Source organism: Biomphalaria glabrata, chromosome 3 (genome assembly GCF_947242115.1).
Source record: "Biomphalaria glabrata chromosome 3, xgBioGlab47.1, whole genome shotgun sequence".
NCBI lineage: Eukaryota > Metazoa > Mollusca > Gastropoda > Planorbidae > Biomphalaria > Biomphalaria glabrata.
In genome coordinates this window covers 30,704,362-30,716,465 of record NC_074713.1, presented here as the reverse complement: position 1 = coordinate 30,716,465, position 12,104 = coordinate 30,704,362, and the positions used below count along the sequence as shown (strand labels likewise).

Below are 12,104 nucleotides of genomic sequence, written 5' to 3'. Positions count from 1 at the left end.
TGAAAAAAAAAACGAATTCATATAAGCAGTGTTTTTCACAACAAATTAGAAAATATATATACCGGCATGGGCGTAGCCGGGGAAGGGGGGTTGAAGTTCAACCCCCCCCCCCGAAATGAAATTCCCCCCTGCAGGGGGGGGGGGTGTCGGAGTTTAGTGACTGATCTTTTGCTTTAATTTTGTTTATTTTAGGTGAAATTTTAATACTAAACCATCACTTGCCCTAGCACTGCCAAGGGGGTTTTGAGTTGGAAACCCCCTACCAGGGGGTTTTGAGTTTGAAACCCCCTACCAGGGGTTTTTAGTTTGAAAACCCCCTACCAGGGAGTTTTGAGTTTGAAACCCACTACCAGGGGGTTTTGCATTTAAATCTCCCTCTCTATAAAACAAAAAAAAAATGCAAACGACAATTCCAAGAATTCCAAGGAAGATTTTGATTTTAAACCCCTATCCAAAATTTACGATAAACCCCTCTTCAATATAAAAAAGCAAATTACACACTCAAAATTGTATGAGCGTAGCCAAAAGGGTTTTGAGTTTAAACCCCTCTTCAGCTGGGTTTGAAGCTAAAAATACCTTTTCAATATAAAAAAAAAAAATTACGCACACAACATGCTATGAGCATAGCCAAAGGGGTATGAAGCTAAAAAATTAATCTTCAAATTAAAAAAAAAAAAACATTTCTATGAGCGTTGCCAAGCCTATTGAGTTTAAATTTGCCTTCAGAGGGATTTGATGCTAAAAAAATACTTCTTCAATATAAAAAAAAAAAGCAAATTACATACTAAAATTCTTTGAGCGTAGCCAAGCTAATGGGGGTATGGAGTTTCAACCCCTCTCCTCCAGATGGCTTTTTTAAAAGTTTAAAACCTCTCAAGATAGTTTTGAGTTTAAAATCCCCCTACAGAACGTTGAAAGCCTCTCTCTTCAGTATTATTTCTAAAGCAAACTAGTCACCAAATCTATGACCGTCGGTAAATGTGGTTTTGAAGTAAAAAAAAACAACAAACAACTCCAGAAATATTTTAGTTTAACCCCCCCCCCCCCCAACATTATAAAAAAAATCCCCCGCCCCCCGAAAAAAATCCTGGCTATGCCCATGTATACCTTGTAAGGCATTATTAGATAATTATTTTTTAATTCGGTAACTACTAAAGAAGTAAAACATTTACTTACAATACTAACTTGTACTTCAACAACAAAGCAATTGAGGAAAAAAATTCAATGGGAGCGATGGCTTTAGTTTTAGAAAGTTTGAATACATTTGGCTCATAACTTGTTTTTAGTTTCAAACACGACTCTAAATTTTCAATTGTTAGTTGGCTTCTTGCTTTACTTTTAATTATATTCATGTAAGAAAACAAAGGCTTGCAGGAATATGTTGATCCATAGATAGTCATCACTCCAAATGCGCGGAATCAACTCGCGGCATTACTTTTAATTAAAGCTGTTCACTTTTGCTGCGTTACGTACATTTCTGGACCTTCAACTTGTAAATTTTCCACCCCACGTAGCTTTACTTTTTAAATCGATCAATTGCATTTCTACATATCCAGTATCAATTTGAATTTCAAATGGATTAATGTGGATTTCGTTACTATTTGTATTGAGAAGATTTACTAGGAATGCTAGAAGGTTTTGTTGGTTTTGAACTGCTCAAATCTGTCAAGAAATTCATCTTTGATTTTTTTTATTTACAACTGTGTTGAAGTAATTTGTGCCACTGATTTTATCGCGATACTGCTTTAGACATTCAAAATGAAGTAATTGACTGCTTTGAATATCTTCGGCAAAATAATTAATTTTTCTTCAAACCAAACCAATTCTTCTACCAAAACATAGGCTGGGTTTCCCTTTCCTTGCAGTTTTAAATTCAGCGGTTGTAGGCCTATCAATCATGAAGTTAAATTTTTGCAACTATTTGTCGATCTCTAATTCGGTGTGATAAATGTCTTTTTCATTTAGAAATGTATTGATTTCATTCAAGGACAAAGCAAAACGTTTCATCACCTTACCTTTGGAAAGTCATAGCACTTTCTTGGGAATACTGAGTCTCCATTTCCTTTAAGTGGTAGAGTGCTTTTTACAAGATGCTGTTAACAATCTCTATTACCAAATTCATGACCTCATCTATTTCGGTCGGAATTGGGCACAAAGCGCTTCTTGGTGCATTATTTAGTGAAACGTAAGAATTTCTTGGTTTATTTTGCTTCGACGAATCGTTGTTGCTCTTTTATTTTTTCCTGTCATACCTCTGGCTCTATCAGTTGCTATTTAAATAATTTTATTTAAATCGATCTTATTGTCTTCAAGGTATTTTCGCATAGTATTCGCTCTATCGTCCCTTCTAGTTTGTCATGAGAGCGGTAGCAATCCTAGGGAAGACATATACCTGACAAAATGGGCAACTTGGGCCGTGTCTTTATGTCGCAAGACTAATCTATAGCAAGTGATAAGGCAGAAGAAAGTTGAATACATTCCACCTGCAAATATTTTACATTTAAAGACGTTTTAGCCATACGGTACTGTCTTGTACTGTTTTAGCGGATCGCGGCGTTCCAGTACCACCTCATCGTGGTCGCCGCGTGAACACTCCGCTCTTCTGGAGTGGCCAAGGGTACTGGTTGCTTGCCGCTGATGAATGAGCAGCCGGCAAGTGTAAAAGGAACTCAAAAGGGTTATGTCCAGCCCCCCCCCCCTTGTGGGGCCCCGGGGCAACGGTTAGTAAGAGACTCACGGGTTCTCCGAAAAGCGGATAGCGCTGGACACCAACTCGAAGGTAGGTCGGGTTCTCCTAGGACTCGGCTGATTCGCGGGTCTCTCTTTGGGCAACGACTGGACTGACTGGCGCGGGCTGCGTCGGGCGGACCGGTTGGCGTCCACGAGCTAGGCTCTATCTAGCCCGTTCCCTGGCGCGCTAGTGGAGGAATCCGCCGCGACCAATGGCAACTCTGACAGTGGGAATGTCGAGAAACGCGCGCCGCCCCACTCCTGCCTTGCAGGAAACTTATATGCCAAACTGTGGCGGTGATTGCTTGGGCAGGTCTTTGCCTTGCCCTTAGTGGCGACACAAGTATAGGCCATGCACGCTGCTGCATTAGAGCAGTAACTAAGGCCGCCAATGGCCTTAACCATACAACTATGATAGGCACAGACACAGAAAAAAGCGGGCACGAGCAGACCCGAACAGGCTCCGTGCGCCGGGTAGTGGGCGTCAGGCCTGGACACGAAAAGTCAGCTACTAGTCGCCCCGCAACCTCGATGAGGGGGAATTTGTCAGGTCGTGAAAAGTTAGCTAAAATTCCTCCACCAAAACCCTCTTCTTAACGAACACTGCATTCGTACCTCCTTCGGAGGTCCGATTCGTACAAGGTTGATGGAAGTCTGCCACAACCTCCTGCCGACCTAGATACACGGCAGGCAAATATGACTGGAAGCGAAATAGTGACGGGAGCCTCCGGCCCCCAAACAACCCAAACTGACACTAGTGGGACTCAACCCACTCCAGGGACTAAGCCCATAAACACTAGGTCCCTCCTGATCTTACAAATTAACATCTGTGGGGTAATATCCAAGGTGTTAGAGCTCTCAAAACTCCTCCACGAGAGGGCAATAGACGTGGCTTTACTACAAGAGACATTAACTGGCAAACGCAATGCCAGTATCACCGGTTATACTGCATTTAAGTGCAAATGCACAGACTGCCGGGGGCTTATTACTTATGTACGCAAGAACGTGGTTGCTACACAAGTCCCCGGTCCACGAGTGCATGGTCGTACCGACGCCATCACCCTTGAAGTACATAAACTCGGTCGTAAACTCACGGTAACTAATCTGTACAACCCCCCCCCCCAAGCACGAAATTAGTCTCGAATATGACTGTACTAATATCAATACTCACAACGTCATCGCAGGAGACTTTAACGCTAAGTCTCAACAGTGGGGCTATGATTCAACCGACTGTCGGGACATAAAATTCACGAATTCCTAAATAACTCTAATTTGTTCTGTCTGCAAAATAAACATATTCCCCAACTCTATACCATACCGGAAAATGCAGCCAATCTAGACCAGACCTTACTCTAATTACAGCTAATTTAGAATCTCATATTCAGTTTCAAGTCTTAGACGACATTGGAAGTTACCATAGACCCATACTAGTCACAATTGCCCTCAGAGGCCAGTGGTGTAACCCCAAAAGCTCCGCGTAGGTGGAGTTACACCAAGGCGAACTGGCCAGCCTACAAGGCAGCAGTCGACACTGCCCTTATGAATCTAGCAGTGGAGGATAGGGACGTTGACATCATATACGGCGAAATAACAGCAGCTATGTTGGGTGCGGCTAAGAGGTTTGTCCCGCGGACTTATTCTGGCGTAAGGCAGAAACGCGTGTGGTCTCAGGAATTGAATAAGCTGGTCCTGAGACGTAAGCGAGCACGGAGGCTTGCTGAACGGAAGGGTACCCCTGAAATCCGGCGGGAGTACAATCGGCTTTGCAGAGCCACGAGTGAACTGACTGGCCCGACGCGTCCGGTCGGACCACTGGAACGCTGCCTACGCCGGGATGGATCTTCGGGACTCCTCGAAAGCCTGGCGTCTTCTGCGAAACCTAGAGGCCAAAGACACAGCGCGAACGGCTGCCCCTCTATTGTCACCCAGAGGGCCGGTCTCTACGGTAACCAAAATGGCCGGCTTGTTGAATCGACATTTTGCTAAAATCAGCAAGCCCGAAAAGAAGTCTGCCATGCCCAAGGCCCTCAACAAAGAACGTAAGAAGCTCGAGAGGGAAACAGATGAGCCGGAAAGCCAAGCAACGTGCAACGCGCCCTTCTGTCGTGCTGAGCTGGACAGAGCGATAGCTAAGTGCAAAAACCGAAAAGCTCCGGGGCCAGACAAGGTTACCCCCGAGATGGTAAAACACCTTGGGGGCATTGCGAGAGGTAAACTCCTGGAGTTTATGAATCGAACCTGGGCAGAGTCCAGACTGCCCGGGGCCTGGAGGAGTGCTGTCATTGTGCCAGTCCTTAAGAAGGGAAAAGACGCGACTAACGTGGAGTCCTATAGACCCATTTCACTAACCTCAACTCTTGGCAAAGTTGCTGGGCGAATGGTTAACGAGCGGATAGTTTGGTCCTTTGAGAGTGCCGGTAACCTGGCGCCAGAGCAGGCCGGATTTAGGGCAGTCTTGAGCCCGATCGACCAGGTCACAACATTTGCACAGGAGGTGGCCGACGGGTTCCAGAGGTCCGAGAGAACATACGCAGTGTTCATAGACCTAAAACAGGCTTACGACCGTGTGTGGAAGCAAGGCCTCCAGGGGCGGACTGGCTATATGGGCAAACGGGCAAATGCCCGGTGGGCCGGTACCAAATGGGCCGGTCTGGTCGCGACCAAAGAAAAAAAAATTAAATGCAGACAACTTAAACAATTAATTTTGTTTGAAATTCAACAAGAACAAAATTTAAGAATTACACTATACACTGTACGTGTTATCATTTGTAAAACGTTAGACCGTACTTTCTGCTATGCACGAGCGGCATGACCTTCAACACTACTTTGATGTCTTCAAGACTGTTTGGCCTGATCATTTTGCTGGTCGGCATGGGCCTTTGATGGCACTCCTATTTTTGTTTTACTCCTTCCCTCACCCGTTTTTTTTTATGGTTCCATTGAAAGTTAACGAAAAAGAGGGATGGGAGAGGTTAAGTTAGAAAACATTGATATAATTCGTCAAAAGGGGAGACAATTAGCTCGTTAACAAAACTTAATAGAAGTTAACTTAAACACATACACACAGCCGCGAAATAGCAAACCACTCAACTTATTCATAGCTCAATATGGGTATAACCGTATAAAGTTTCTAGTTTTTGCGATTTGAAAAGAAAAAAGTACGTTTCTTGTTTATTTGTAATAACATAGATCTAAAAATACTACACTTAAGGCTTACGAAAAAAAAATATTTTAATTAAAACATAAATCTAGATCGAAACCGGTATTCTCCCATATTCTTATCTTATATAATACAGACGTTACTTCAAAAAAGAAAAATATGTACCGTTATGATTATATAATTAATGGCAAACTTATGCTTAGTATGAAGTCATTGATGATGAAAATTATTACAATAATTTATATAGCGCTGTCACATCCGATATTTAATGAAAGATTTAGAATCATTTATATTTTAAATAATATATTCATATACAAATCGCGTTTTTGAGAATGTACTAGGACGAAGCAAGAGCTTTTCACATTTAGAAGTACCTCTCTAATCGTTCTGCTTTCTCTTATCTTGTAAAGGAATATATATAGTTCGCCCATCGTAGTTCGATTATGACCACTTTGTCATCCAGGGGGCTGAGGACCTTGCACTGGGGTTTTATGTCTCCTCGTGTGGCTGGTAAGACCTATGTGAGCCCGGAATGTTCGGCTGCACACTAGGCAGGTTATTCCAGCTGGAGCTAGTGTCATTGGCGTTGCTTTTCTTCTCTGGCGTTTTTCTTCTACCATCTTTGTTCTCTTTTCCTCAGCAACCTGTGCGCCGGTTTTCACAGTGTCATGTGCCTCTGTCTGCCAGGTGGCTGGGTCTATGCTGAACCCCTTCAGAGAAGCTTTGAGAGTGTCCCTGAAACGCTTTCTTTGACCACCTTGCGAGCGCTTTCCTTCGCTTAGTTGGCCATACAAGAGTCGTTTAGGGATGCGGTGGTCTTCCATTCTGTAGACGTGACCTGCCCATCGCAGCTAGGACTGCATCAGGATTGTGTGGATGCTTTGCAGACACGCTCTTCGAAGGACTTCAGTATCTGGTATTTTGTCTTGCCATTTGACATTCAGTATTTTTCACAGACATGTCGTGGTAGTGATTCAGTTTCTTTGCATGTTAACTGTACACTATCCATGTTTCTGAGCCATAGAGCAATGTAGGGACGACGACGGCTCGATAGACCCCTAGTTTTGTATTTGTGGTGATACCACTTTAAAAGAATGGGTTGCCTGAGTCAGCCAGGAAAATCAATGACTTAGCATATTTTAAGTCACAGATCAACATGCATGACTAGATTGACACATGAAATGCGTAGGACCTAATTATTTTTATTTTTTTGAAGAAACGTCTGTAATCTATAAGTAATATCAAAAAGTTTGAAACTCATTAAGGCTGCTATTGTAGTGCTTATAGTTTTCAGACTACATACATGTATAAATAGAATACATTATGTAAGCCTACGAAAGCATACATCCAGTTTTCGATGCGTTATCAAACTTTATATATTTTAAATAGAATTAGGCTTACACCTATGTTAAAACACATGGGCGTAGCCGAGAGGGGAGGAGTTCAAACCATCACCGGCCTCAGATCTCATTGTCTGAAAGGGAAACTTTACTTACTTCCCCATTGCAGTCAACTTAAGCAAACTACAGTCACCAAATTTCATGAGCGTAGCCAAAAGGGGTTTTGTGGTTCACCCCCCACCTACAATACAAAAACTAAATCATTTTACCTTTTTCAACCAGTCGCTGGACTCCACTGAATAGAAGATTTAGTTTTTGATTTTTTTAGCGGAAGAATAGCAGGCTAATTGCACTGTAGATACCTCAAAATATGCATTTTTTAAAACTTAAAATAACGTAAATAATGCTTGGATCCGGGGCTTCGCCTCGGACCCCACTGGGGGAGCTTATAGCGCTCCCCCAGACTCCCTAGCTGTCCCTTGGCGGTATATACTGCCTTTCACTAATTATAGGGAGTATTCTAGGGTAGAAAAAACGTTTGAAATAATGAAAGATAAGAATGTAATGAAGATTAATTACATATACACAGACACTAATATATATATTAATTTGGGAGAGGTTTAAAATCCCCCCCCCCCACACACACACCGAAAATATATGACATGACATTTGTGGGCCGGTTTATATGGTAATGCCCGGGCCGGTTTTGATACCCAGTCTGCCCTTGAAGGCCTCTATCTTAAGCTAAGAGCTATGGGTGTGCGGGGCAAGATATACAATTGGATACAATCTTTTCTGTCTGGGAGGAGCACACGTACAAAATACCAGCACTCCCTTAGCAAGCCAAAACAACAACTCAATTGCCTGCCTCAGGGCTCCGCCCTGTCCTGTACACTTTTCATAGCCTTTCTTAATAATTTGCCCAGCTCACTACGATCCAAAAAACTGCTATATGCTGATGATATTGTCCTCTGGTCAACCGGGAAGAAAGCCGACCAAATTCAGGCGGCACTTCAAGCAGACCTCCATACCATCTCCTCGTATTGCGAGGAGATTCAGATAAACGTTGCCAAAACAACCTGGTCCCTGTTCAGCCTAGGGATCGACATTCTTTAGGCTCCATTCGAGCTTCAACTCGGTGGGCTGCGACTCCAACGTGAAAATACGCCAAAATATCTAGGGGTGACCCTGGATAGAAAACTGTCAATGCTCCAGCACGTCCAGAATATTGAACGAAAAGCCTCGGAGAAGTTAGCGTTACTAAGAAAGCTGGCCAGCACAAAGTGGGGTGCCAAAGCTGACATGCTACGCACATTGTACTTAGGGGCAGTCAGATCACAAATAGAGTACAGCTATACAGTTCAAGATTACGCTAGTAAAACTGCCCTCGAATCACTCGACCGAGTACAAGCACAGGCCCTACGGTTCATTTGTGGCACCTTTAGGACAAGCCCAACAAACGCTGCTGAAATCTTAACAAACGTGGCACCCTTACATCTTAGGAGGGAGAGGGCAGTACTTACGGCCTACGAGCGCTACAAAAGGGGCGACTCTAGGCTACCCACCTCAATTTTAGTGCGACAGTGGAGAGAGAGGAACCACATCAAAATGCGATCGTTCCTCCATATTGCGGCCAATTTGTCTAAATCAGCTGGGCTCTCCACTGATAGAATCCCTATTAGGAGAATTAGTACGTGCCCTCCGTGGAGGAGATTTCCGGCCCCACAAATAAACCTGTCCCTGATAGGGCAAGAGGGAGCCACCAAGAGGCGATTAACACCTGCCATTCTTCAAAACTTGGCATCCATAACCATAAAATCCTACCCATCAGATGCCATTTTCTGCTATACCGATGGGTCGGTACTGAGGGACCCCGACAGATCGGGGTATGGGGCCCTTATCGTCTACCCCAACCAGATTGAACCAGATAGGCTCTCTGGTCCATGCGGCTATGCCGAACTCACAGGGATAACTAGGGCGTTCGAGGCCATTAGGGCCCGAATGCTCCAACGCGAGACTAGTACCACTACGGTGGTGCTGGTCACTGACTCTCGCTCCAGTCTCCAAGCTATGGGTGGCGGCGGGGGAGGGTTGCCCGTAATAGAAGAGGCAATCGGCGCCGCAGATAACATCCGCCGAGCTATTGGAGCTGTCGTTTTCATTCAGTGGGGGCCTTTACATTGCGGCGTGAAGGGCAATGAAACGGCAGACGCCCTCGCAAGGGAGGGTGCTATGGCAGCCACACACCTCGAAGCACCAAGCACGTACTTACAAGCAACGGCACAAATCCGAGCACTCATTCGTGAGAAGTGGTTAAACCGCATGCGTCACCCAGATCGCGACGATCCATGGTGGCGACTGAGGAGGTCAGAGCAGTCAATATTTGCGCAGTGCAGGACGGAACATTGTCCTATTTGGGCATACTTTGCCCGGTTCCGCACTAACTTTGACTCCCGATGCCGTCACTGTGGAGAGAGCGTCGAAACAGTGTCGCATGTCTTGTACGAGTGTCCCCAGCTCCGCGAGCTAAGGGGGGACTTGCCTGTGCAGTCACTCGACTTGTATGGTAGCTATGAGGCACTACGCCGGACGGCTAAGTTTCTTGCCAGAGCACTACGGGAGGACTAGTCCTTCCTGCTCTGATGTTTCAATAGGAGTTCATCTCAGGTTTCAGCGGATAGTGGCAAATGTTTGATTTTTTTTTTCAAGATTTCTGGTTTGTTTTTGAAATCTCGAAACAGTTCTTCAGATGTACGTAGGAAGCAGTCTATGACATACTAATCATCTGTAAATGGTATGCGTTTTTGTGCAATTTCTAGTGGTGCCGCAAAGCTTGCCAGAAAAGCATTACTTGAAGTTTGCTTCTAATTTTGAGAAGATAATTATCTTGTAACTCATTTACTGGAAACAACAAACTATACGTCACAGTCAAAGCACGTGATTAAGATGCCAATTCGTCTTGCGTCAAAGCGAATTAAAACCTACATAGAAACATCCAACGACGGTCAAGAGCTTCCGACGGACTGACAACAGTGACGACGTGTGTAATGGGAGAGGGGTGTGGTGAAAAGCGAGTACAAGTGGCTGAAAGATCGAATAGGCACCTCATTTTCGTTAAAAGATTCAGAACTATTTTTTTTTAAGTTTTGATTTAAAAAATATTTGCGTATGTATTATGGTTCGCGATCCGCATATGGTTCGTGATCCGCAGGTTGCCGACCCCGGGGGTTAGGGTTTGGTGTACTATTAGCTCATTAATTAAGGATTTTTTTTTATTGCTTGTTAAAAAAGCCCCTTGATAGTGCCTCATGTCACCTATTCGGAATCGCAAGATGATTGCTTGGTACAGACTTAGAGTGTGAAATAAACTCAATTATTGCGAACGTGTAGCTGTAAAAATGTTTTTAAAACACAAGATTCATAGGCGTAGTGAGGGAGTCAAGGTGGCATCATGCCCAGGGTGCCACTCAGAGGAGCGCCAAAAGATTTTCAAGACAAATAGGCCTATGATTTGCTGGAAATTTTTTATTTAAAAAAATCAACTTCGTATCGTCTTGCATTTTAGGTAGGTTATTGCATTGTAATGAAACAACTCTACTAAAATTACCAATATCTTGGCTTTATTCAACAATATAACATTGAACAAGCACAAAAATGTCACACATGTCTGATTGTTTAAAGTACTATGAACACAATATGTACATGACCTTCTGACACGCGCACACGCAGAAAATAAACAACTCGGTTACACTACATCCATCATTAAGGTCATTGTGTTAGGATAGTAGCCTATACACAGGGCCGGTCTTAGGCCACTGCAACCTATACGGCCGTAGTGGGCCCCGCGCGAATTCTAGATGTAAAGTATTAAATTAAACCATTTTAACTTATTATTAAAAGGGTTCCTGGAATTCTGAAATTGCAAAATATACGAAAAAGTCATGAAAATCTGAAATTATTAAAATCTGAAAACTCATGCAAATCTTCTTTTAAAAAATACATTGTTACAGTCGTAGCGCATCACGGTGTGCATGAATAATGGTGCGAATTTGTGTAATGGATGGAAGGGATGTGTAAAAGAGGAAGCCGGGAGAAATTGACAGGAAGAGAAATGAAATGTTCGTATTTACATAACTTGTACTATTAAAGTATTTATAGAGTAATAACCTGAGAGTGTATTATTATTTCGAAGAGTCTTGTGTCGTAACAAGTGGCGCCCAACAGAAAAGGCAAGACCTGAGTTATATCGGTATCTAATTCCTGTCTACTGAGGCATTACTAGTACTACAAAGTGTAACAAAATCTCTAGATCTCTAGATCTATTAAGATTGAGTTAGCGTCATCTAAATCTCTAAAGCTATGTACTAGACTCACTGGTAAACATAAACCTTTATGTGAGCTGGCGCTCCTAGATCTAATTTTTATCTATTTTTATCTTTATTTTAATTTGTAATTTATATAGGCCAGGGCTATGATGTTTGTAATTTAGTGTCTTTTTAGTTTATATAGTTCAGTGCTGAGTATTTTGTAGTTTCCGCTATTTATAACTTTCTGCTAGTTTTAGTCTTTTTCTGTTATTTGTGTTTTACTCGTAGAGGAAAAGTAGTTTTTAAAATAGTTAACTAGCCTTAAAGCTGTGGATGTTCTTTCCTATTTTTTGTCCCTGCTTAGTTCTACTTTCAGTTTAGGTGCAGGTCTGTAAACGGTATAGAGCCCCCGTATGAGTTTAGAATAGAAATAACTTTTTATCTTCCTTTTTGTATTTTTGTAAAATTAAATTTTAAGATTTTCTTTTTAATTCTATTTAATTTGGTATATAATGTTGTGTAGTCCGTGTCTTTAGTAATTTGCTAGATTTTATTATAGCGTACGGC

General features: G+C 42.9%; 2 protein-coding genes across 3 annotated transcripts in view; one reads left to right on the top strand and one right to left on the bottom strand.

The window, feature by feature from the left end:
* LOC106065551 (kelch domain-containing protein 2-like) overlaps nucleotides 1–2,116 on the bottom strand; it is an 80,742-nt gene extending 78,626 nt beyond the window's left edge. Inside the window, exon 1 of the mRNA XM_056024502.1 lies at nucleotides 2,016–2,116. The gene's annotated coding sequence lies outside the window, so the exon portion shown is untranslated. The remainder of the gene's footprint in view (nucleotides 1–2,015) is intronic.
* Nucleotides 2,117–2,558: 442 nt separating this feature from the next.
* Nucleotides 2,559–12,104, top strand: part of LOC129925234 (uncharacterized) — a 43,387-nt gene continuing 33,841 nt past the window's right edge. For both annotated transcript variants that reach the window (XM_056024497.1, XM_056024496.1), the window contains exon 1: nucleotides 2,559–11,348. In XM_056024497.1, the coding sequence (XP_055880472.1) occupies nucleotides 8,437–9,858 (1,422 nt within the window). In that variant the 5' untranslated portion in view covers nucleotides 2,559–8,436 and the 3' untranslated portion in view covers nucleotides 9,859–11,348. The remainder of the gene's footprint in view (nucleotides 11,349–12,104) is intronic.